General features: G+C 36.4%; 1 protein-coding gene across 1 annotated transcript in view; it reads left to right on the top strand.

Annotated features, from left to right (window-relative positions):
- Positions 1 to 296: 296 nt before the first annotated feature.
- Positions 297 to 27,187, top strand: part of PTBP3 (polypyrimidine tract binding protein 3) — a 36,379-nt gene continuing 9,488 nt past the window's right edge. The window contains exons 1-11 of the mRNA XM_026061556.1: positions 297 to 379; positions 4,193 to 4,362; positions 5,046 to 5,192; positions 12,664 to 12,828; positions 15,795 to 15,905; positions 17,755 to 17,929; positions 21,047 to 21,124; positions 21,779 to 21,918; positions 24,564 to 24,597; positions 25,263 to 25,355; positions 25,899 to 26,115. Of these exons, the coding sequence (XP_025917341.1) occupies positions 355 to 379; positions 4,193 to 4,362; positions 5,046 to 5,192; positions 12,664 to 12,828; positions 15,795 to 15,905; positions 17,755 to 17,929; positions 21,047 to 21,124; positions 21,779 to 21,918; positions 24,564 to 24,597; positions 25,263 to 25,355; positions 25,899 to 26,115 (1,355 nt within the window). The 5' untranslated portion in view covers positions 297 to 354. The remainder of the gene's footprint in view (positions 380 to 4,192; positions 4,363 to 5,045; positions 5,193 to 12,663; positions 12,829 to 15,794; positions 15,906 to 17,754; positions 17,930 to 21,046; positions 21,125 to 21,778; positions 21,919 to 24,563; positions 24,598 to 25,262; positions 25,356 to 25,898; positions 26,116 to 27,187) is intronic.

The following is a 27,187-nucleotide window of genomic DNA, read 5'->3' as shown; positions in this document are numbered from 1 at the left end:
TGATCTTTTGAAGCATAAACTGTTTGTAGTAGCATAAGTAATATGAGAAATAATCAATGTAACACAGATGAACTTGATAATAGCCTCTTGAGACAGAATGAACAGTTGTGTGGTTGGTATTTGCTTTTTTGTTGTTGTCGAAACATAAGTTCATAACAAGCTGTCTACATGCTGAATAGTGGATGGTGAGTATATAAAGGGAATGTTCTCAGGAAGGATAAATGACAAGAGTTGTTTAGCTTTTATATTAAGCCACTTTCTCCATAACACCATTTACTGGTAACCTTGTCTTTTATTTTTTAGCGTGGACCTGACGAGCTTCTTTCTTCTGGTGTCACTAACAGGCCTTTTACCATGAACAATTCTACTCCAGCTACAGGTATACCCCCCCAAAAAAAAAAATCACAGTTCTTCAACAACGTGTGTGTGCTCACCGTTAATATGTTTTTTTTCTTTTGTATTCCTTAATGTCTCCAAGAGCAGCCTCAGCAGATCCTGAAGTCTAATCAGATTCCAACAGTAGAGCCACTGGAATCTATCCAGAAGTCTTACTCAGTGACAGTATTAAGGAACTCTAAAGCTGACTTGTTGAAATGGGCCAAGAAATGTCTATTTTCAATAATCATGATAAAGGAAGTAGCATTCTGTAGATGTTCTTGTGTTCCTGCTCAGTTTTTCTGCACTTGTGTTTAAAATGAGTTTGTTTTGAATTATCGCAAGTTTATCAGGATTACAGAGCCAAAAGGTGAATATTCTATACCAATCTGTTTGGTGGAACATATTGTTTGGTTTCCTGATAAAGAGCTAAGGTGATTCCCTGCTGAAAGGGGTGTTCTTGTTCCTGATTTCTGCCCTGCTTCCAGAATCTCTTAAGCAGTACACACAGTCCTGTGATTTATTTTGTAGATGCTTTTCTGCCAATTTGTCCCTAAACCATCTCTCTATGGAGTCACATGAGTGGCAGTGTTTTGGCAAGGGAAGCAGTAGGAAAAAGGAAAAAGTTTTGATCAGATGGGTTTGTTGATCTGGTTCACCACATTGCTGCACATATTATTCTTCAGCACAATGATTTTTTGGGAGGTGGAAGAATTAGTAGACAGAGGCAGAGTAAGGAAACTGGGACTATTTATGCAATATGGAGACTTAATGTGAAAACACTGCCATGTTTTCTTCAAACATGTTAGTGTTATTACTAGCCAAAAAAATTGTGCTGTGCCCCACTCCTACATGTTGGCCAAGAACTTTGTGGTTACATGGTGAATTAGGTCATTTGAAAAGTTGGGAGTGAGACAAAGCTGGGACTGCTTCTTTTAGAGATGCTATCAGCTTATGTGGACTTGGAGTGTTTGTGGCCCATAGCTGCATAAACTGACTTTTTCATGACAAGGTCAATTGTCTATTAGCAGTGGTTTCTAGATAACTGATTTTGTTGTGGAGCAAGCGATGGAGCAGATGACCTTGATAAACCTTCAGGACTTACATTCTGTATTTCCAGTGGAGAATAAGGAGGAGTAAGAGACTGAGAAACTAACTTAAGATTTTTCTTTTGCACTTCTTTGACTTACACATCTCAAATTGGTCATGTTTCTGCTAGCTGACTCAGTATGAAGTCAAGACCTCTGCTTGGCTTGGAGCAGCATTAGCTTGTAATTTAGTAGCTTAAGTATATTTCAGACCTTTGTAGATGGTATTTTTGTGGGGAGAAGCCAGCTGGCAAGAACTATAAATCTGTACTGAGTCCACGTGGCTTTTGTTAATTACCAATACAACCACTGATAATGCATAGTGACTTTCAGAGCATCTAAATAATATTAAACTTTAAAATAAGATAGAGGTGTCTGGCTCCTAATAAATCTAGAAGATTCTAGCTCCTCATTGATAACTGTACTTCATTTGGGGATTACATAATCTCTATTGAGATGCAGCTGTTCACCTAATACAACTGTAGCAGGTTTTTTTTTTATATGGCGGGTCACATATTTAAAATGCATTTGGGTTTCTTGATCTGAGATTATCGATTTGGAAAATGCTTGTATAATCATGAATCATGTTTACAATTAACCTCTCTTGTAATGCCAGGCATCAAATTTCTCCATGTTTATAAGGCTTCTCTTGCCTTTATGTTTCTATTTTCTGCTTTCACCCATTTTAGCATAAAATTCTGAAGAGGTGATGACTGTGGGCATGCTTTAAGAAGTTATTGAAGCCATTTTGAAATTGAGATGCTAGAGAAAATACATGATTAGCTCTCTGCCTCAAGATTCATATTAGACAACAGCTGGAGAAAGAATGGTTTAACAGAAGCTCAGACTTTTATACTTGGAATGGAATGAGTGCTAGCTTTTACTGCTGATTGAGTGACTTACCTGGAGAAGTATTTTAACAGCATGTAAGATTTTTAGGTCAGATTTTGATCAGTGTTCAAAAGCTAAATCAACTAGAGCTAACATATATGCTTGCTAATGGGTAGATCCTAACAAGTTAAATAGAGGATGTGCAATCTGTGTATACAAGCCAGAATTGTTCTAGTAAGCGCTTTCCATTTTGGCTGAATGCCTCAGCTGCAAACTCTTATAACTCTCGGTAAAGATCTAGGGAGAAAATGCTCTGGCTGCTGCTTAGATCCACCTTGTCACTTGTGGTAGTGAGTCAGAACCCAGAAGCTATTGCTTTTGCGAGGAAACCCTCTTCCGTAAACTAAGGGCAAAATTCTTGTCAAGTTTAATTTGCTGCTTCATTTAAAGTAAAGTAAAGGACCTTATCATATCCCTTTTGAGCCTGAGAAGTAGATTATACAAAGTAGGACAAGTCATTAGACTTCCATGGTAATATATCCTGTTGTGGCTTGCTAATGATACACATTGAGTATGTTTCTCTTAAAATCTCTTCCCCAGCAAGTATGCTATTTGTTCACATTTTTCAAAATGCACATGGAGCACATGTTACCATTTGAAATTTCTTCGTGGAAAAAGCCAGGCATGACAAACTCTTTCTGTAAGGCAGAGGAGAGAGGAATAAGGTACCTTGACTTAGAGTGCCACTGTTGGGGCTTAGATCATCCAACTTTAAGATTTATAGACTTCCACCAGTTCAAAAAAATTTGTAAAGTTCTTTGTACAGAATGACTTGTGTGATTTGCTTCTCATCCTTAGACTATATTCAAAACTTACAGGAAAATTTGAAATTACTTAGTAAGTGCATACTAATGTTTGTTCCTAATGTTTTGGGGTTCTCCTGGGAAGGTTAAAATTAGCATGTGATGTGTGAAGGCTATCTATCTTGCTGGAGTAAAGCTTTCTGCAGCACATAAGCCAAAAGAGAGTGCTGTTTCTTCTCATAACCTGAGTGACATGCACTTAGATTTTGGTACAGTTTCCTTTCCATTGAATATGCAGTCTTCCCGCTCAATTTAGTACATTTTTTTTCTTCTTCTGTAGCTTGTTTTGCAGAGTCTATTACTGAGATCTGGAGTTAAGCTAATGAATTTAATTTTTATTACTGTGACAGTTATTACTCTGTTGTGATAGCTTCTAGAACACGTCTGTTTCAGGTGTGTTGTTCTGTCTAAAAGTGCTCTCAAGGGCTCTGAGTCAGCTCCTTAAGGTGTTGATGGTTACTTATCTATTACAGGGTCCAAATAAACATGTTCAAAAAAAGCTGTTTACTGAAGTGGAAGATTTTAGAATCTGTATGGATGCCATGACTCACTACTGTGTATCCCATTCAAAGACATTTTAATTTACAAGCGTGCAGAATACGAGGCTTTCTTTAATAAAAATCACTCAAGGTAGCAACTAAATCTAGTTAAGGAATTGATGCTGTAGAAAGATAAGGTAGTAATAAGGAATGAATGTATTACCTCCCCAGTTACTACTGACTTCCCCTTTTCTGTGTAGTATCTAAATATGGGATTGGGATTGATTTGGGATTTGGGAAGAAGTTACTGGCCTCTCTGGTTGCAAGACTTCTTAAAAAAAAAAAAAAATGCAGTGGAAATCTAGAAAAGATTTAGGGGTTTTTAAACTGTCCTCTGACTGTATATAAGCTGTCCTTTCTTAGTATTCAAAGAGCCGTAGATAATAGTCAGTGTCAGTGTTGAGAGAGCAATTTTTCTCTCTTAGATTTTGGCATTTACACTGTATAATAAGTTTGTCTTGTTTGCTTGTCCATCCCTTTCCCTAAAATATTTTAGCTAATGGGAATGACAACAGGAAATGTAAAGGAGACAGATCTCCATGCTCCCCCTCTCGTGTCCTTCATCTTCGTAAAATTCCAAGTGATGTCACTGAAGCAGAAGTCATTTCATTAGGTCTCCCTTTTGGCAAAGTAACCAACCTCTTGATGCTAAAAGGAAAAAGTCAGGTATGTTATTTTCAACATTTCAATATAAGAGCAGGGCTGAAGAAATATGGTTTGTGTTATATGACTGTTTTGGTATTGCGTTTGACTTAAAAGAATTGCAACATTGTCTAAATGTTTCGCTGATGGCTCAAGATGTTCACATTTTCAAATTGAGGATGTATTGATATTTATCATAAGTTTTTAATATACTTTTGGATTAAATAATGATCTAATAAGTTAATAATATTGATTAACATATCCATCGTATGTAAGAATACATAGATGATCAACAACTGCATTGTCATTATTGATATTGACAGCTGTATTGAAATATCTTGCCTGATTAAGATGCATATATTTAAGTGAAAAAAAATGATTAGTTTGTTTAATCTTTGTGTGATTTTTTTTCAGTAACATAGCTTCCCAAGTGTTATACTTATTCCATCTCTTCTTTAATGATTTATTGTACTTACAATGTAAAAATCTTTTTAAAAACACCCCACAAATCAAATAACCCTACAACTACATACACATACACATGTTTTGCTCAGTATTAAAATATATGTATGCATACAAAAATACTGAGCTATACTTTCACATGATCTTTTTTTAGTAAGCATGGAATTGGGAATAAATAATGGTTTGATGCTTTGTTCTTTCATGTAAACAAAAGAACATTGAAAAATGCTATATATTGATTGCAGGCTTTTTTGGAAATGGCTTCTGAAGAAGCTGCTGTTAATATGGTGAACTACTATACTCCTGTTACACCTCACCTCCGCAGTCAGCCTGTTTATATTCAGTATTCCAATCACAGAGAACTTAAGACTGACAATCTACCTAATCAGGCTGTAAGTATAATATTTCCATTTAACAGAACGGATTTGTGCATGACTTGCATTACTAAATAAATAAACTACTTTCTGCTAATACTACATCAATAATCAACTTCTAAAGGATATTGTTTCCCTCAGTTGCAGTCTAGGCTGTAAGCTTTCCATGCATTCTAGGCAAAGACAAAAATTACTGTGGAGGAGCTCAAGCTCAAGAATGGTCCCTCTTGATGAGCAGGAAATCAAGCAAAGGTAGCAGGAGGCCTGTGTGAATGAACAAAGAGCTCCTGACAAAACTCAAACATAAAAAGGAAGCATAGAAGAAGTGGAAGCAGGGACAGGTGACCCAGGAGAAATACAGAGGCACTATCTGAACATGCAGGGGAAGCCAAAGTCTCTGGTGAGGGATCTGAAGGGCAGCAAGAAAGGCTTCTGCAGGTATATCAGCAGTAAAAGGAAACCAAGCAAAAAAGTGGGTTCACTGCTTAATGGGGGAGGGGCCCTGGTGACAAAGGAAGGACATGGGAAAGGCTGAGGTACTGGATGCTTTCTTTGTCTCAGACTTTATTGGTAAGAGCTGCCCTCAAGAATCCCAAGCCCCTGAGACCAAAGGGAAAGTTTGGAACCCTGAAGGCTTACCCTGGGTGGGTTAGGGAACATTTAAACAAAGTGGACACGAGCTGACCCATGTCATTGCAAGGCCACTCTTGGTTATCGAAAGGTCGCTCCTGACCAATCTGACAGTCTTCTACAATGAGATGACTGGCTCAATGGATGAGGGAGAGCACTGGATGTTATCTTGATTTAGTAAGGCTTTCAACACTGTCTCCCATAACATCCTCCTAGACAGACTGATAAAGTACAGGCTAGATAAATGGACAGTGAGGTGGACTGAAAATTGGTGGAACTGCCAGGCTCAGAGGGTTGTGATCAGTGGCGCAAAGTCCAGCAGGAGGCCAGTCACAAGTGGTGGCCCCCAGGCATCAATACTGGGTCTAATGCTGTTTAACATCTTCAGTAATGACCTAGATGACAGGGCAGAGTGCAGCCTCAGCAAGCTTGTAGATGACAGAACTGGGAGGAGTGGCTGATACACCAGAGGGTTGTGCTGCCTTTCAGAGGGACCTCGACAGGCTGGAGAGGTGGGTGGAGAGGAACCTCGTGAAGTTCAACCAAGGGAAGTGCAAAGTCCTGGCTTTGGGGAGGAACAATCCCACACACCAGTACAGGCGGGGTGCCGACTGGCTGGAAAACAGCTTTGCAGAAAAGGTTTGGAGGCACTGATATACAATATGTTGGCCCTGAGCCTGCAGTGTGCCCTTGTGGCAAAGAAGGCCAATGGCATCCTGAGCTGCGTTAGGCAGAGTATTACCAGCAGGTGGAGAGAGGTGATCCTTCCCCTCTACTCAGCAATGGTGAGACACGTGGAGTGCTGTGTCCAGTGCTGGGGTGCTCAGTACAAGAAGGACTTGGACACACTAGAACAAGTCCAATGAAGGGCCACAAAGATGATTAAGGGATTGGAGCATCTGAAATACTTGAGATGAGGCGGACAGAGCTGGAATAGTTGCGCATGGAGAAGAGAATTGGGGGAGATCTTGGCAACATGTGCAAATTCCTGATAGGAGGGAGTAAGGAAGATGGAGCCTGACTCTTCCTAATGGTGCTCAGTGACAGGATGATAGACAGTGGGCACAAAATGAAATACAGAATATTCCACTTAAACATTAAAAAAAAGTTTTTTTTATGGTGAGGTTTGTCAAACAGTGGAACAGGTTCACCAGAGAATTTATGGAGTAGCCATATTTGGGGATGCTCAAAATCTGACTGGACAAGATCCTGAGCAACCTGCTGTAAATGACCCTGCTTTGAGCAGGGGGGTTGGACCAGACAGTCACCAGAGTTCCCTTCCAACCTCACCAATCCTCTTTTGAGCTGATCAGAGACTTGAGGTGCGGCTATTGTGCTTCTTTACAGTGAGTATGGATCCAGAGATCCAACTAGAAAGGAACAACTTCACAGGTAGGGAAAATCAGTTCTGCCAACAGAGATGGATGAACATTTTTGAAAAAGCAAACCTATCCATTTTGTTCCTGTGTGGTTGGTCTTTTTCTTCAAGTCCTGCTTGGGCTATCTCTTTTCTCTTTTCTGTCACCTGTGAGACATGGTTGTAGTAGTGTTTACTGTCTGCTGCAAAAAAGCTCACTGCTTCTCCTAGGAATCTCCCATTGTGTATCCAGTGCTGAAGACTTCGTTGTTTGCCCTGTTCTGCTCCGAAAGCTTCTCAGTTAAGCAGAACCTTTTATTCTTGTGGAAAAAACATTCCCCTCTTCCAGAAAGTTCTGTATGAATGCAAATGCCAGGTCAGAAAGGGGCAGTGATTCTCTTTGCTGTCCAGCCACAAAATGTAAATTAAAGTGTGAAGGAACAGGTGTTTCTGGTTCTGTGTCTTTACAGATACTGAGAATCTCATGCTTTTCCTGGGAATTAGTAGGTAGTATTAACGAATTCCTCAAGGCTCCCTTCTCCTATCAGTTAACAAATGAAAAGACTGCTACAAAATTGTTTTTCTCTCTTTCAGTAATCCAAGGTTGTAGTGTCCAGAGGCTGTAGATAATGACATCGTTCTTGCATACGGTGATCTTTAAAATATGTCTTGTACCTTTTTTCTACAATCAGTTTCTCAGTAAAGAGCTATTTAACTTTGTCTCTTTCTTAAATGGCATATCATATCTTGCAAATGTAGAGGTAACTAGTTATATGGCCAAAAAAGTCATCCTTCCCAATGTTGTCTTCTTACATAAAGATTAAATAAGCACAGACTGTATGGAAAAATATAGTATTTGTCTTGTGGGTTTTCAGATATTTTTCCATTTGCTTGGGTAGAGTGTCATAGAGAATCATTTCTAGTGTAAAGAAGTCAAGCCAATTCCACACTTTTCTAGATAGCTTTCTGTTTTTAAAAATGAGATGGTTATTTTGAAATATTGCCTTGTCTGACTTGACATTCTGTCATATGTAAACTTTTTTTGGCACTACTGTGCCACAGGCATTTAGAAGGATAACAGTGTGAAAGAGCTTTTCTCATGAGATGACCAAGCCTCCACTTAAGGGTGGGGCGGGAAGTCCTTTCCTTCAAGGAAGGAGGCAGGCAGATTTCTGGATATCTTAGCAGACTCACACTTATAATAATGTAATTGGGAATGGATTTCTAGTCCAAATCTAGTAAGAGATGGCCAAGTTCATAATTATGGATTCAGTTTGCAGTGACCAAGAACACTCTCTGTCTGCTTCCAAATGGATTTCAGCACAGGATAAAGGGCTATCTTCATTCATCTGAAACCTTTGTCATTCATATAATGGCATTTTAGCATTTGACCACTAGAAATGACATGGCCTTGTTTCATTAACGGAGATGTTATGTTGTCACCCATAACCTATGTACAAGAGATCATTCATAACTTCCCTCAAAGCCTAAGTCTATAAAAGCATTTTCCTAAATCACAAGGTCTGCAATTAGAAAGGGAACTCTAATTTAAAAAAAAAATCCCAAGGTTTGATGTTTTATTTGTATATTATAGCACTAGTCTGATCATAGTTGCATTCGGTGTTAAACAGTTTGGGAAGACGTAACTGAGGAGTTTTCCCAGAGGGAGCTACTCTAAAGACTAATTGCTCTGTAATTGGTTTTCTGGATGAGATTTCTGACAGAAATTTGACATTAATAATACTTTCTTCAGTGAGCATTTGTAGTTAAGTATAGCAATATTAAAACTAGAAAAGCTTGAGGTATTTCTGAAGCAGTAATTCTGTGAGTAACTGAGCTCACCTAATAGCTTACTGCTGCCAAAAGGAGAGGGTCTGGTACATCCTTCCTCCTGCCTTCAGCTATGTGGTTCTGCTCTCTCCTTTATACTATGTCTGGTGCTTGCTGGATTCTTCTGAGAGTGATTCAGTTCATAACTTGGCAACGAAAAAGGGTAGTTTTTTTCTGGGTTAATGTGTTGAATAGGCTTGTGATGAGGAGAAAAATATAGCAGAGTCTCCAAATCTCCTCTCAGTAACAGTGGTGTTCATTACATTTTAAGGAACTATACCCAGAAGCTCAGTTAACATAGAAATGTGTCATCTATTCCATTATTTATAAACTAACCATGGTACTGTCACTCAAGAACACATTTTTATGCCTTTCAAAACAGAAAAACTTTGTCTCTGAAGTAGAAAGTTTTCTGTGTACTTCTGAACAATGGTGAATGTGAACTGATTATACAATTTGATAATACAACTCCTTGGTCATTCTGAAGACTGCTACATTTGCTGTATATTAGCAATGGCATATTTTGAAAGTAGAAAGCCTGTGTGATAATGTTAACATTTAGAGTAGTTGCAGTTCAGTATTTGATTTTTGTAATATTAATTTACAGCAAAGGATTCTAGGCTTTTTTTTTTAAACTCTGGAATATTAATAAAGTTTTCAGAAAAGATTTTCTCATGTGTAAACTGCAAGACTCAGTACCATACCCTCCTTGGAACAAAGTTTTCTTTCTACCAAGCAGTATTTATAGCAAAGCACAAAGCGCAGTCTGAACTGAATAAATAAGGCCCTTCTCACAACTTTCTTTGTGCCCCACCAACTTCAGTTTCTCCAGTGTAGGGTTTAGTCCATTTTCTTGTTCAGATATACCCTTTGGAGATCGAAAAGCTTAAAAGTTCTGCGGCATGTGTCTGCTCCGGTCATTTCATTATCCAGTTGTTTTCAAATATAAAACTGGCTCAATACTGAAATTTACATCAGAAGGCAAATATTTTGTGCCATGCTATCAGCTGTGTAAAGGACAGGGAAGTTTGGAAGGCATTCAAAAAGTGATACTGTTATCTGTATCTCAAAATATTGCTACCTTCTTGTCATAGATGAAGTTATTTTTTCTTTTGCTTATCAGTGCTCTTCCAACATCTGCAATTGGAAAAGGACTTGCTTTTATGATCACCAAGAAGCTATAGTTCAATGAAAATTTCCCTGTTAAAGCACTAGTTTATAATGTAGTTGGCTTTGGAACTGTACATAAAATATGCATAACTGACTAGTACTGACCTACATAGAAAATATTCCAGTTCTAGCACTGCTAGATTCTAGAGACAAATGGGCTAGATAAGTTATTTAAAAGAAGTCAAAACAGTTTGCATGACTACATTTTTTTTGTATGCTATGAAGTCCCTCTCTGGAGGCTTATTTTGCTTTAGCGCAATGTTTGCACAGTGTTTTTACTGTTTTAATCTTTTCTTAGCCTCTGACTTAAATTAGCTTGGCATACTTACGTTTCTAGACTTACATTTCTGTGGACTTTCTTATATTCTACTCTACTTAGAAATAACTGGTTACAATATGTTTTGAAAGAACTTTTGTCATTCCTAAGTTTTAACATTAGATAACAGTCTCAATAGCTTCAAAATATGGAAAGACTGTCTTCTCCACTAAATTCTTTTCACCAAATAACTAGGATTTTTTCCTGTTATTGTATCAGTAACACAGTAGCACACATACCACAAGAATATATTATTTCATTTTTACAGGTTTGTGTTTTCTTAAAGCTAATTGCTAATCTTGGGGCTGTAGATGCTATCTGAAGAACACAAGGAAGGGAACACCCACTTGAAGTGTTATGAACCACTTTCTACCCAGAAAGCAGATCTTGGTACTTAATTAGATATGAATGTTATTGCAAGGGGTCTTATAACCTGCTTTTGTAAGATCTGTGTTCACTATTAATATGCTTCCAAGGGCTGGCCAAGTCAGAAATGGAAATCTGCGTCTAAGTTGTATTCAAGTTTATTCTTAATAGTGTTCTCTTTAATGTTGACTGTTTATTGTAAGGAAGAACCCTAGATCCAATGAAATGAATATTTTCAATGATACATGCAATTGATGTTCTATAACTTTTTGCCAAGCACCAGAATTGATTTCTTCCTTATATTTTTTTAAAGCACTTAAAACTGATTTCTTCAGAATATGAACTGAGCACTGCAGATAAGTGATTTTAATCCTAATCTCTAAACAAGGAAATAAAACTCTTCTCAGAATAAGATCAAAGTATACAAACCATCATATTGCAGTTGAAATCCACTTGGATTTTTGGATTCCAGGATGAATTGCAACTGACCTGTCCTTTAGCTGTGTAAATCATAGAATGTGCTACTTGCAGATCAATTTTGTTTCCTGTAGGAGTGTTGCAAATTGTGACTGGGACAAAAATCAGTGCTCATTTTTAATTTGTGCTGATATGAAAGTCACTGAAGTCTTGCAAGTTTGTCAGTCTGCTAAAGGTTGTCTTTTTTCTCATCCAAGATTACTGGATTGGTTTGTCATGTGTAAAAATAAATGACACATTTTTAAGGATATGGTGTATATAACAGCCTCAGGAAAACTACACTCATATTTGCAAATAAGATTCCTTATGTCTGTATCTCAGAGCATTTTCAACTTAATGAGTAACTCAGTCTCTGCTTTGTCCTCCTATAAAAATATGATTTACTTTTGAATACATATAATCTTTTTTTTTTTTTTTTTTTTTTTTTTTGCACTTATGACTCTTACGTTTGACTTTCATTTAAATTTTTAGAGATTCTAGTAGAGTGGCTGAGCACTGCGTTACAGACTTTGTAGTGTCTAGGCTCAGGCCTGAGAGACAGTTTTTGCAGAGTTGCATGTTTACAAAAGTAGGCACCAACTGTACTTCTGCCATGTTTAGTCTGTCTCCCAAGACAAGAGTGTCATGGAGACCTGGCTTCAAGCTGCAAATATATCTGGAAAGGAAAGACTCTCCATAGTGCCCTCAAAGGTAGTCTGAAGACTTTTTGGAGAGAAACCCATCAAAAATGACTGTAGAGACATCCCAAGTCCCAGTTAAACAGTTTGAGGAGTGAGATCTAAAGAGATCTTTTGTAGGCAAAAGCTTGACTCAGGAAAAAGAGCACGGTAAGCGCCTTCAAGCTTATTATCAGCAAAACTGAGCCTGTTAAGAGAATGAAATCCTAATGAAGCTGAGCAAATGGTTCTTGGTGTGCTGACTGGTTGGTTGTCCACTGGCGTATGGTCGTGATAATGATTTCTTAGAATATACATCTGGAATGACAAAAACATACAGAAAGAATGCAAAATTGCATTTATATGGCATTATGGTAGAAAAGTAGTAACCATATAACAAAAAAKCTTTTGCCTTTCCTCAAATAATCACGTAGTTTTTAAGAATATCATACCTGTATTCTATGCAAGTATGGTATGACTTCTTTTAGGAGCTGGGGGAAGGAAAGGAGGGGGGTTAATTTACCTACTCGCCTGGAATTCCAGTAGGTAGATAAAGTAGATATCCAGTAGATAAAGGGGAAATAGTTTAAAAATTGTATATGTTTTATTTGAAAGAGAACTTTGTTTACATATGAATAATTCGTACATGTGTAAGTTAATTGTGGTCTCCCTGTGTCATCATTTCAGAGAACCCAAGCTGCACTGCAAGCTGTGAATGCCATGCAGTCTGGAAGCCTGGCTATTACAGGTGCTTTTGCTACTGAAGTTGGGTTCCTTCCAGGTCAAGGTTCTGTTCTTCGAATCATTGTTGAAAATCTTTTCTATCCTGTCACTTTGGAAGTGCTGTATCAGGTAATGAGGACTGATAAAGCAAATAGTTAAAATCTGTTTCTATACTGCTAGTGTAAATCCATTAACTTTTTGTTTTTTAAGGGCCGTGGATCCTTATGTTGGTTCTCATTTTGAATGAAAAGTGTCACTTCAAAAATGATTTGTTGTAATTTATGGGTCTAGGCTTGAATTAGTCTTGCCTGAAAAAAAAAAATCACAGTAGATTGGGCTTCTGTACTCAGCTTTTCATGTTGTCTTTCACTCCTTTTACTTCCTTGATTAAGATGATAAACAGAATTGCGACCAAGAGCAACTAACATGGGGTGTTACTTTTAGTGTATGCCAAAATTATGAGGAAGCGAAATAGTGATTCTTATGAATTTAAGGAGCAAATACTGTAGCACTCTTCATACTGAGTAACTGTTGTAGTTTGCATTATGTTTGAGGGTTTCATATTAACTTTTATTATTCTATGTAAGTGGTATAATGTACAAGCATAGTCATTTGGACAAATGTATTCAATTTTTCATCGACTGTTAGAATGTCAGCTACTTTACCTTTGAGAACTTGGAATAATTGTGGGTTATAGCTATGAAAKACTTCACTGTAACTCCTGCTAGGCAGTTGTGCTGTGCTGTTGAGATCTAAACATTTAAAAGCAGCAACATTAGGAGACTGTTTCTATGTGCCTGAAAATTTTGTCAATACTTCCTTCAGATATTGCATAAGGATTTCATACTTGAAGCTTTTGAAATAACCAGTAAATTTGGGCACACCCCAAAAATATGGGATTTTTCAATTAATGTGATTTAAAATGATTGGGAATCTCTTACAAGGACCTACAGTTCTGGAAGGAGATTTTTGCTGCTCTTCTCATTGGAGCTCTACTTAAGCATCTCAAACAATAATTGATTGTTAAATACATTCTGTTTTTCCTCTTCTTTTTAATATTTCCTTTTTTTCCCCTGTGTTTCCCCATGATACCATTTAGCTAACACACTTACCTGTTCTCTCTTTGGGGTAGCAATTAGCATGGTCTAAACTTCTGTTTGCATCTATGAGTATTGTTTACTCATTAATGTGCTTATACAAATATTATGTTAGCATTTTAGGATTATTTGTTTTCAGGTTATTCTGAATGCACTAATTTCTATGATTATGGGAGCTGTACTAGTTTAACAGTGTAAAAGCAATTCCTGGACCTAACCTTGGATGCTATTCTTACTAAGCAGGCAGCAGAAGAGGAGATTCATGCTAAGTTACTTTAATAAAATTAACGCTTCATTGCAGCAGAACTGTATTCTCAATGTTTAAGTTGCTCGGTGACCCTCACTTAACTACTTTTGCAGTAGACTTGGAAAATTAAGTGATATTTGAAAAGGAATGTTATTTGGAGTTAACAAGGGATACTCTCTACTAATTAGAACAGCACTTTGTGCATGATAGATAGCTACAAGGTCACGTTGTTCTGTAACAGTGTGATAAGGTTAATGAAAATGCAAATTTTCCCTGATTATTATAGCATTATGTAGAATACTGGTAGGCAAGATTTCATCCAAAACTTAGATTATATATTGTGAATTATAACTGCTTGTCAGGAAACACTTTCACTTTTTTACCAAATTTACTTTAAAATATTTATTATAAGAAAGTGAATATTCAGTGTTATCTTTGTAGAAACAAAATTGGTGTATACAGCAGGTTTTAGGTTTAAAAATAAACAGGTATACATTGAATTTCATTACCTTAAAAAGGAACATACAAGGAAAAGCATATGCTCAGAGTCTGTATTTTGGCCATTGTTAAGGAGAAGTGCTTTGTGAACAGGCACTCAACAGCTAATTTTAAACTGCTGTGAAAAAGGTTTCTGTTCTGTCTTCTACCACAAAATGCTGACTGTGGCATAAAAACCTTAACTGTGAGAGAGAGAGAGAGAGAGAGAGAGAGAGAGAGAGAGAGAGAGGGGGAGAGAGAGAAGAACTGAGCACAAAGGGTTAGGACAGTGTGTCTTGTATCCATGACTCTAGGCCTAGTAGGTTGATAAGAGATGCTTGTGCATATCTCTGGTGTTTCTTTCCATTCCAGGGTTAAAACTTGTCTGGGGCGGAATGGGAGTTCTGCTTTCCTGACTGCTATGTTACTTTGTATTACTTCTAATAGTTTGCTCTGAAACTTGATATTGAGTTACCTTTACAATTATTCTTTTCCCTGCACTGTATGTCTGGCTTAAATTTGCTGTCAGTACTTCCCAGACTCGCACTTCCTTTTTCACTCATACATCAGATGTAGGTTTTTCTGCTTTTGCATGATGTAGCCTAGTTGTACTTTTTTTCCTCATTCTTTGGGGGTACTCTTTTGTGTACCTGTGTGTTGAATGCACTCTGATTTTGAACATGTGTATATAATTTCAGCCTTTTAAAATCTTCTATAGAACTTGCATATACAATAAACTAAATACCATTCAATTGTAAATTAGAGGTCCCAAACTGGATTTTTTTTCTTGCTTCCTTGACTTCTAGTTCGACATTGGGTCTGCATAACTAATCTATAGAGGCATAAGCTATTTAGATTGTACCTTCAGCCACTAAATTTGCAGAATTTGTTTGAAGTACAGAATTTAAATATTGATATCTCCAAAGGCAGTTTGCTGTCCCCATTTCAATTAGTTTGTGATGTTCCATTTCTCAAGCATTCACTTTCTTTATCGCCAGTTTCTGTGCAGACACTGGACAAAGGCCTATTTGGGATGGACTTCTCCACTTTTTGTTGAACAGTCATTGATAGTTCTTCTGGAAATTATATCCCTCTTCTCCACCTTCCATAACATTTTTTGACCTGAAGCAAAATTCTGACATCAGTCAATTTCTGTTCAGCTCTCAGAGCAGAAATCATTCTTCAGAAAATTATATAAAGTACTAAATTGTTAGTTTTTACTGTGGATGAATTCTTCATGGTTTTCAAAATTTTCCATGTTTCTTTCTTCTCAGATTTTCTCTAAATTTGGAACTGTCTTGAAGATTATCACCTTCACAAAGAACAATCAATTTCAAGTCTTGCTTCAATATGCTGATCCAATGAATGCACATTATGCCAAAATGGTAAGTGTAGTGTATTCAGCTGATACGTGTTTGTTTTGTTTGGCTTGTTTTCCAGACAAACTGGTCTTTATACRTAAAATTAACAAGCAAACAATTACTAATGTTATGACTTCTTGTCATTCTCATGCTTAAATCCTCTTGTTGCATAGAATAACTTCAGCATCCCTAATTAGGTAAGAGGATAAAGGTGCATCATGAACAGCAAGTATAAACATATGAGCACATATATCAAAACCTGTATGATTCTACCAAATCAAAGATTGGGGCTGCTAATAGTGATGAGTGATAGTAGCTGTAGTTTTGCCAGAACTTCTTTTGCCTGTCAAACTAAATAGAATATTTTCAGTGCCTATCAGGCCTAAGAACAGTGTAGTTAAATGCCTTGAGGTTAATTTGATAAATGCAAGATATTTTACTGTCTTGAATTTCAGTGAGAACTTAATGTAATCAATCTTTTCACCTTAAATTTCTTAATTTCAAGCCAGCAGCTTGCTGATTTTTAAAATGCATGTTCTCAGTAATGAGAAAAAGGTCACCTACTTTAGATATCTGTCTCTTTCAAAAATAAAGTTGTAGAATTAGTCACCTTATAGTTAAATATTTTCATTTTTAGGGAATTTAGTGTTAATTTTCTGAGTGGATAGTAGCTTGATACTTAGATATTGAGCTGAGACCTCACAGACTTTTGCAGAAGGATAAGCAGTGTTAAAATTCATCATGTGGTAATATCTGGACTGTGAAGTAATGAACAGGTACAGAAAATGAAGTATTTAATTTGTAAAAATAAAGTATTTAATTTGTTGGAAATTAAGCATGAAGTGCTGTGCATTTCTCCTTAACCTATGTTGGTAACCTCAAATTAATAAATAAATAAAATAAAATTTAAAGTTCACAGAAAAAGTACACAGAAAAAAAAATTGTCTTTAAGTATGAAGTGGTATTTAGTATTCAGTTTTTTCAAAAAGTTACTGGAAGATTAAAGGTAAGGGAACTTTTACACTTCTTTTGTTTTTGAAATTGATTTTATTCTCAGCTTCAAAATTAAAAGCACAGAATATTTAAATATTGGTACTTGCACTTTAGGCCGTGTATTAATTTCCATTAGTTACCTAGTAGGTAAATTCAATATGTGTTTTAGAGATGAAGTTTGTATCAGGAATTAATAAAGGTAGTTGGGCTACGTCCTGTTTGTTAGCAATAGCATCTTTTCTTAAAGAACAATATTATTAATAAATGATATCTGATTAAAAAGTTCAGGGAAATTCATATGATTACTCCTATGAACATATATGAAACTGAAATTATAATTCTATAACTTATGACAAAACAGTAGCTTCTGAGTGTGTTTTTTTTCCCTTTCTCCACTACTATTTTTTAATGATGGGTCTCTGAAGAAAATACTATTTCAGTGATCTCTTTGGGCATAACTGCCGTTAAAAAGATGGATTTTCATTTTTATAATGTAAGAGAGAGAATTCCAAACATGCATAATTCATTGCTTCTGGCCTATCGTAAAAATCTCAAAATTAGTGTCGCTACCAGCATCTCATACCATGTGTTGAGTGGGAGACAAGTAAGATTAGAAGCACATCTAGGAACACAAGTCATCCTTGAAGTTACATGTTATACATTGGCACAAAGCAACATAATACTTGCTAATTATTGCACTACACTAATACTCTACACAGCATATTTAGGAAAGGGTAGTTACAGCATAATTGTCCACCTGACATTTGAAAGCAGGACCTTAAACAGAGAAAATGGATTTCTGTTTGGATACAGTTGTGATATAAATTTAGAGTGGGGGCTGTAGCATTTTGTCTCTGAAACCTTAACTATTTTTCTTCAGGCTCTGGATGGCCAGAATGTCTACAATGCATGCTGCACTCTGCGTATTGATTTCTCCAAGTTAACTAGCCTTAATGTAAAGTACAACAATGACAAAAGTAGAGATTTCACTCGCCTTGACCTTCCCTCTGGTGATGGCCAGCCTTCCCTGGATCCCACCATGGCTGCTGCCTTTGGTAAGAAATCTTCCCTATTAATGATAAACGCACACAATCAGATCATTGTTTTTTATGTTGCATTGCCCTTGATGGATTTGTGTTCTGCCTCCCTAATGGTTCTGTTGAAAGAAGGGTCTGTTTTAGGTACATTTCTGATTGTTGGGTTCCAGTCAAATTTGCTTGAAAAATAGAAAATCCTATTCTGGGTGAATGAATATCTGAAACCATAACATGAGGAATGCTGTTGGGCAAATTCAAAGGACCATCATAAAGCTACTTTTGTAAAATTGTGTGAAATTATATGGTTGTTACAGGGTAGGATAATAAGTGCTGCATAGCATAAAGGTCAGTGGCACAGTCATCCAAAATTGACACAGGTTCCCTAAAGCTGTTTGAAAATAAGTGTTTTAAAGCCTATTTGCTCTTATTTGTTCATACTCTAAGGAAAACTGGCTGCTTTGAAGAACAATATGTATCAATATTATGCTTATTAATGTATGTTTTATAAATGTCTTTTTTAAAAGATGAAATTTTAGAAGCTTTTTTAGAATCTTAGAAGTCACTGCCATGGCATAGAGGTGAGAGTGTTTGCTTGAAGCTGCACTGGAGAAGCCTTTTGTTGTAACTCCTCATGCGTATTCACTTAATCAACTTTGGTAATAATGTAAATCATCAAATAGATTAATCTGATTACTTGGAAGAAGTGCTCACAATGCAATTTGAGCAATTTTAGCTATTTTTCTTTCTCTCTAATGACAACCATTAGCAATAATACACAACTAAGAATTGTCTCAGCTGTTGAATAAGTATCTAAGGACAGTTCTTTTGGTCAGAATAATAGCAGGGAGGAAGGCGAGGGACGAATTCCCTTTTTTCCTTCAATTTTCTGGGATAGCTGTGTCAGATACTGGTTTTGGTTTGTTTGTCTGGTAGTTGGCTATGATAGTTCTAATTAGAGTAAGAAAGTGGGTTGCACTCACTCCTCTTTCTTGATTATTTCTACAGGTTTTCTTATAGAAAGGCTGGCTTTGGATGTTTATGTCATGAACTATCACTTTAATAATTTTTTGAAGAAGTTGCCATACAGCATCATGAAAACAATGTGCCCTGTGGTTTTTATAGGTCTGATATGTTTTGATGAATTAAGTTTTTATAATTGACATGTCAGTGAAAAGGAAAAGTATAATTAAAGTAGATTAAGTACACACATGCATGTAGGAAAGAGATAAACATTGTACACATGCTTTTCAGGGATGACACGTGAACACTTCTGCATTTCTTTCCCCCTCACTCCTCCAAGTCTGTCTCTGCTGACAATCTGATTTTCAGTCTATAAGTCTATTATAATAGTAAGAACAGCAGAGGTGCTGGTGTAAATAAGAGTCTGACATCTGTATCAATATGAGAGAAGTTTATAGTGGGGTCATAGTGAAGCAGCTGCATAGATATTTTTTCTTTTAAAAAAATACATATCGGTTTTGTCTGTACATGCAGCTGTAGACTGAGAAAAACACAGTTCTGACTTTTTCATCAGTGGTAACAAGGTGGATATGCTGCCATAGGCATGTTCAAACAGTTCTCAGTTACATGATATGAGGCAAAGATGTTGGAGTTCKGTCAGAACTTATGCTTCCTTTGTTATTTCTAGTGGAAGCAGTTTTGATGGAGAAATAGAAGATAAAGCAGGTATCTCTACTGGAGTGCTACATGCATTTTTTACTGTAGGCTTGAAGTTATTGTAATAGCTAAACTGAACTGTTCTTGAAATTTCATTTTGCAGTGGGAAAGATATTTTAATTATTGACAAGCAAATTTTGAAATATATTTTGCATTTAAAGATTTTCCTCACCCAGTGAGCACAGGCAGAAGGTATATGAATTAGCATGCTTTAAAAGCTAGCTGCTAAGCTATAAAGCAAATTATTTTGTCCATAAAAAATGTGCAAAGAATTCTAGATATTTTTTAGCTCTGTTTGACTATTTTTATGTGCCTGTTTTTGATATCAGTGTGCAACATGCAGGTCACATTTTGCAAAATAAAAGCCCTTTATCTGTTTCTTCAGTAATGTTTCCATTATCATTCTTGGACAGTGAATACGTGATTGATACCTATATTGCCAGAACTTGTCAGTATAATGCACTAATGCATGTATTACAAGAACACAACGACTTACTTTGATGTGATAAATACATCACATTGTTTGTGTTAAAGACATTTTGTCACTACAGATAAGAGGAGATGTAATGTGATGCAGTATTCATGAATACTGGATCTGAGGAGTCTGTTTCATTTGTTGTTTTTGTAACTCATAACTGGTAATTCTTATGGTATTGTATCATTCCTGTCAATACCCACCTGTTAGAGAATGTAGCTGTTTGAGTTAGTGGTGGAGGTTTGAGTATTCAACATGTTATGGGCACTCAGAATGTATTTACAGATTATATAAGTACAGTTTTAAAAAAAATCTAGTGTGCTAACTTATGAAAGAATCTACAACTCAAGCTTGGATCTAATTGTCTCTCAGAACGCTAGCTTATGTGCTGCTCAGGGTAGCAATTAACTCCAAATCTTAAAGCAACTGAACAATCTTTGGGGCAACTACTCTCTGTATGTTACTATTCAAAATCTGCTTAAGACTAGTGATTGCCAGGAGAACCATTAAAATATATATATATATATATATATATATATATATATATATTCTTAATATAAGTATATGGTCATTGCAAAATGTCCTTCATGAGAGTATTTCCTTCTTGAAAATTTCTAGAATGCATTTTCATTTTATGAATAGAAGCAATTCTTTACTGAACATTAGCCCACAGATGTCTCGGCTTCAGTGGATCTATGCTATACTTTCCTGATCAAACTAGTCTACATTGCATTTTGCCCTGACTTCATTTAAAAGGGGACACTGAAGGTGATCTGAATCATTGCACTAAAAAAAGGCTGAAAATTATCTCTTTGAATATAGAATTTTGGATTTCAATCAGTTTTTTTAACATTTTGTAGAAGATGTAATACCTGACCTAAGTCAAAATGGCAATGTTGGCTGCTGAATCTCATTCTTGAAGTCTTTTCTGTTTTCTGAAGATGTTAAAATCTGTTTTAATTAGATATGTCTCCTATCTCTAGGCACCCCAGGTATCATCTCCTCACCATACTCGGGGCCTGCTGGATTTGCCCCAGCCATTGGCTTTCCTCAAGCTGCCAGTAAGTTCCTATTCTCTAAGAAAATGTGGTGGTTGCATTTGGGACTGGTGGTCTGTCAGAATACAGGACTAGTTTTCAAATGCAGCAGTCAGAACACAAAGCTCATTTGAGGCATTCTGAATCTCTTTGCATAACATATTATTCAATAAAATTACTTTTTATAATAAAGAACATAAGTTGATGTGATTTTTCATCTCATAAGAAATTAAATACCATGAAAAAGATTACCTGCAAGAGAAGAAACTCTAGGCATCCTTTTTTCTAAAAATCATAAGACTTCGTTGACACTCAAAAGTAAAGCAGTAAGTCTTCCCTTTTCTGGGTACAAAATGAAAAATAAACAGTCTTCCAGACTCAGTAATCTTTTCCTCTCTAGCACAGGATAAATTTTTGTGCTAAATAATTTTTCATCTTTTTTCAGCTGCAATTTGTGACCCCCTTTGGTCCCTTGCTGTGACTGAGTATTTCTTTGTCTGCTGAGAGGAGGTGCTTCCTGGTTTATTAATTGGTTATTAGGAGTAACTGAAGTACTTGACAGCATTGTTTTTATTAAATACTGATTTTTTTGCAGAACTAAGCCTGCTTTTCAGTTTTCTAAAATGCATTTTCTCACTTTATTTGAGATGTCATATGATTCTATTCATTCCCTTCCAGATCTTTCAGTTCCAGCTGTTCCTGGAGCGCTTGGTCCTCTTGGAATGCCCACCTCTGCAGTATCTGGACGGATGACTATTCCAGGTGTTACTGGTGTTCCAGGAAATTCTGTTTTACTGGTCAGCAACCTCAACTCTGAGGTAAGTTTGGTTGGTGGAATCAGTGCAAGTAGTTATGTACTAAAATAGTATCACCCGCCAGAATCCTTACCAAAATTTGAAATTAGCTGTAGGAATAAGAGATGATATTTTTATGTTGATAGTATCAGAAGTAGGACACTCTTCTTTTTTGAGATAATTTGCAATATTGATGAGGTTTAAAAACTCCAGTCAGCAGTGGAAAACTTCCAAACACCACAAATTAACTTGAGAAACATTTATTACCCTTGTATTAGCAGTGTAAGTGAACACAGTAATCAGAGAAAAGTTTATGCTGAGATATAAGAACTTTTTTGAAAACGTAGACAACATATGCTACTGGTAAATTCACTGGCATCTTTACTGATAAGATGCCTTTGTGAATCACTTTCATCATTAGAGAAGCCAAAGAATTCTTCATTTGATACAAAATGGAAAGACTCAGGGAAACTAAAGGGAGCAGCAAAGGAGATAAAAGCATGATAAATCAAGTACCTTTCAAAGCATGGGTAGGATCTTTCTAGTTTTGTCATATTGACTGGGCTGGAGGGGAATAAGAACAGAGGTGTCCTTTGATACTGGCAGCTCTGTAAATTTTTTTAAGTTAATAAATACACATGTTCACCTTAGAACCACACTGATTTTTTTTTTTTTTTCATACCTTGGTAGGAGAGGACAACTTTATTTTTATAGTAGAAATAGCATAGATTGTTTCATAAGCATACTGCTATATCTCAAATATTGAACATTGATCTGTGCTTAGTTAAACGTAATTTGCATCCTGTTAAAAAAATCTAAGAACTTTACCAAGACCGTGTCTTAGTACGCAGTTCTACTTGACTACTCACAAGCAGTTCTACTACAGCAATATAAAATTCCTTCTTGCTCTACATGCTCATGAGATTTTTACCCATAAAACAGATGATATTAAGACTTACTGTCAAAATGAAACTTATCTTCATATTACTAAGATTTAAAAGTCTCTTGACCAGTGTCTTCAATGTTTCTAAGTGATAAGGTATATTGACAAAGCAAAGAATAGCTGCCTTCTCTTGCAGTCCTAATCTACACCTGTTTATTTTGATGCTTGGTATGGAATAAAAGTATTTGTACAAACAAGTAGGAAAGATGAGAATTATTTAATTTCTGACTATTGCTGTGGAAGTGCTTTCTGCAGCTGATTATTCGAGATGGTCCTCTGAGTCTTCAAAGAATGAGCTTTTTAAGAATAAGCATATGTGAAGCATAGATCAAAGCTATCTTTAGGACATTGATGCTTTACTTAATAGTAATCATATTTAAGAAGTTGTGATATAGAACTTTGTGCTGCAACACATGATACAACGTATATTCATTTAATAATGCTCAGCTTCTTGAAAGGTAAAAATAAAAACGTGAGACAACCTGTCCATGGTAAATATATTTTTGGCAGCTACGTAACAGGTTCTCCCTTGTTCTTCAGTAGTGATTGTTTGAACTCTGTTGTTTCTTTGTCTATGTACAGAAAATCTGGTTCACCTAATTTCATTTTACATTTCTCCCTTCTTTTAGGGTTTCAGTGTCCGTATCTCATGACTCTCCATGACTCTTAAATCAATTGTTCTTCTTGTCTTCACAAACCTATTTTTTTCATAGAAGTACTGCAGTCTGGTCTAATTAAGAAATGTCTTTAAATAAATTTTGAGACAGAAAACAAGAGCAAGAAGCATTTAAGTTTTATATTGATAATAATTGTTCCTCATCCCTAAATGCTGATGATAAGGTATGAGGTCATATTTAAGCTGCAGTATGTTCTGTTTTTAAATAATGTATTTATATTTCAATACACATTGAAGGAAGTGTTGCAAGTTGAGAAAGGATAGGGCTATAGGGTGTGAGTAGTGCTTCTGGTCCCCAGACTTTGTTAGTAATCATTGCTGGCAAAACCTTTGCCTGAGTTGGATAAAACCTGGCTTCATTAGGGTGTAGATTATCCTCTCGGGTGTTTGGGGAGCTCGGTAGACTACCATTTAGTTAAAAATCACTGAACAAAAAACATTTCATTCAATATTTAACTTCTGTTCACAGTTTTAACCGGACACAATATAAATACTGCTCTATGTGCTTCATACCTAAACAATTATATAGTATGCGCATGACTTTAACATAGTGTGGTGATATGCAGAGATGGAGACAAAATTGAAGAAAAAACAAATACATTCTGAAGCAACTATTTTTGGTTTTTTTGATGTTGTCTTCTGTATAGAAAATATCTACCAATGTGTTCTTGAATGTTCTTTTCTGGTTTTGGTTTAGCAAGTGGCTTTCGTTTTTCAGTGAATGAAATGCTAGTGTGGAAAGAGTAGATTCAACTAAAGCCACTTAGTTGCTTCTTCAGCATGATAAACTGAGTCTTCAGTGATGAAAATGCACGAGCTGAAGTGTTACATTGTCTAAATATTTTGTATGTGATTACTAAATGCATACTAACAAGAAGGCTGTTTGCTTCAGTCATTCATGGGAATGACCAAGAAATTCAGGAAACATGTTTATGTGTTAGTGTGCAGTGTCTCTTGCGTTCGTTTTTGTTTACTAAGTACTTAGAGATTCAACTCCTATTTTACTTGCATTGTTTTAAAAATAGTGTACTTGTTTTGTCATTTAAACAGGTCATCACACCACATGGACTCTTCATCTTATTTGGTAAGATTTTATGTATATAAAATGTTATGTGTATAAAAGATGTGTATAAAATGTATGTCAGTTACATACATAACTGACACGCACTGATTATTTGCCATTCCATTGTTTTGTTCCTTGTGCAGAAAACACAAAAGAGAATGTGCTGGTTTTAAAATGACAGTAATCTGAATCAGTAGTCATAGGGCACAGGTACCAAGGCAAAGCCATCAGAGTTTCAGCAGAATTTCAGTGTGCATGATCTTATTTGTTTTTACACTACAAAGAATGGGAAAGTAAAGTAAGATGGAAAACAAAGACTGTGTTAGAGGGAATGGATTACAGAATTGGCACATACTTTATTTGGAGGAGAAAATGTTTGGTGGTGYGGTGATGTTCTAATATGCAACTGCTGAGAGAATCTTAACACTTTTGCACTATTTAGCAGTTGAAAATAAACATGCAGTTTTATGATTGAGATCCTGTTGTGGGGGAGGGTCACAAGTTCTAAACTTCAGAAAATAATACAGAAGCTTGAAAGCTCTTCTTTATCCTTAGGTTCTAACCAAGCTGGTTTAATGAGTTGATTATTTTTTTTGTAACACTGTTCTTCATCAAAAGAAACAAATTTGCCCTTGTGCTGTTCATAGCAAATGTTCTGGGCAGATATCTTTTCTGGATTTCCACAGGTGTGTATGGTGATGTACATCGTGTGAAGATCATGTTTAACAAAAAAGAAAATGCTTTGGTTCAAATGGCAGATGCAACCCAGGCTCAGCTAGGTACGGATTTGTAAAACTTATTTATGCTTCTAACTAGCTTGAAAATAGTATGGATTAGGAATTTGTCATCTGTCAGTGGCTAACATAAACAAATTTATCATAGTGATGCTTTACTACATACAAATTTTTGCTTTTATATGTTGATATTGAATTGTTGGCTTTCATGTAAATGAATTTTTTTCTTAGTGGTTTGAAAAAAACCCAAGTCTCCATTTAAAAAGCACTGTGAGAATTTATTTTAGAATTTTCCTGTTGTTCATTATTCTTAAAAAGCTATATATATGATAAAGTGTTCTTTTGTGAAAGGCTGATTTGCGTTTTTGTTGCGCTTAGACTAGAGTGTTATATAGCATTCATATACTTGTTTTAAATATAATATTATGAAAGCAAACCTAGCCCACCTGGTACTGACGGAAGTTGCTATTTAAATAGAGAATGTGAAATCTGATGCTAAATAGAGGACGACAGTGGTATTCAAAGAATCCTTTTTTCTTCCCCTCCCCTCATCTGTTTTCCTGTTCAAATGATATTTCTACTGACTAGCTATGAGCCACTTGAATGGACAGAGGCTGTATGGAAAGATCCTCCGTGCTACTCTTTCAAAATATCAGACAGTTCAACTTCCTCGTGAGGGACAAGAGGATCAAGGTCTGACTAAGGACTATAGCAATAGCCCTTTACATCGCTTTAAGAAGCCTGGCTCTAAGAACTTCCAGAATATCTTTCCTCCATCTGCCACCCTGCATCTCTCCAACATCCCGTGAGTACCTACACAGAGGCAGCTCTTGGAAAGATAATCATTTTTAGGTTATGTTTTTAGGATACAAAGTCTGACGTGGGCTCTAAATTTTTTTTGCCTTTTACAGTTTTCTGAGTATTGGGGGTAATTTTGCTATATAATTTAACAAAAAGTAAATCCTTTTACTGTTATTTTCCTGTGATTGGCAAAGAGGATAAAAGATTGAAACTTACTGTTTTTTTTTAATGAGTTGTAACAGAGTTTGTATTTTCTTGAGAAGGTGCATTCATTTTTCACTTAAGTCCTGTGCTGTAATTTTTTGCAGAAGGTTAAAGACAGGCTTTTGTGGATAATGTACGAGAGTTACATTATATCAAATCCATTATTGGCATTATTATGTAATGTAGATACAGTTTTTAATCACTTAATACTTTTTAAATGACAGTTTTAACAGAATTTAGATTTCTTATCAAGAAGGGAGTTTCTTTAAAAAAAGAAAAAAGGTTTCAGGAACTGTGTTGTTTACAGAATCACAGAATCGCTGAGGTTGGAAGGGACCTCTGGAGATCATCTAGTCCAACCCCCCTGCTCAAGCAGGGTCACCTAGAGCATGTTGCACAGGATCACGTCCAGGCGGGTTTTGAAGATCTCCAGAGAAGGAGACTCCACAACCTCTCTGGGCAACCTGTTCCAGTGCTCTGTCACCCTCACAGTGAAGAAGTTTTTCCTCATGTTCAGATGGAACTGCATGTGTTTCAGTTTGTGCCTGTTGCCTCGCGTCCTGTCACTGGGCTCCACTGAAAAGAGTCTGGTCCCATCCTCTCGACGCTCTTCCTTTAGATATTTGTGTACGTTGATAAGGTCTCCTCTCAGCCTTCTCTTCTCCAGGCTAAACAGGCCCAGCTCTCTCAGCCTTTCCTCATAAGAGAGATGCTCCAGTCCCCTAATCATCTTTGTGGCCCTTCGCTGSACTYKCTCCAGTAGTGCCACATCCCTCTTGTACTGGGGAGCCCAGAACTGGATGCAGTACTCCAGATGTGGCCTCACCAGGGCTGAGGAGAGGGGGAGGATCACCTCCCTTGACCTGCTGGCA

Source organism: Apteryx rowi, unplaced genomic scaffold (assembly GCF_003343035.1).
Source record: "Apteryx rowi isolate R43461 unplaced genomic scaffold, aptRow1 scaffold_182, whole genome shotgun sequence".
Taxonomy (NCBI): domain Eukaryota; kingdom Metazoa; phylum Chordata; class Aves; order Apterygiformes; family Apterygidae; genus Apteryx; species Apteryx rowi.
This window is presented reverse-complemented; position numbering and strand designations above follow the sequence as displayed.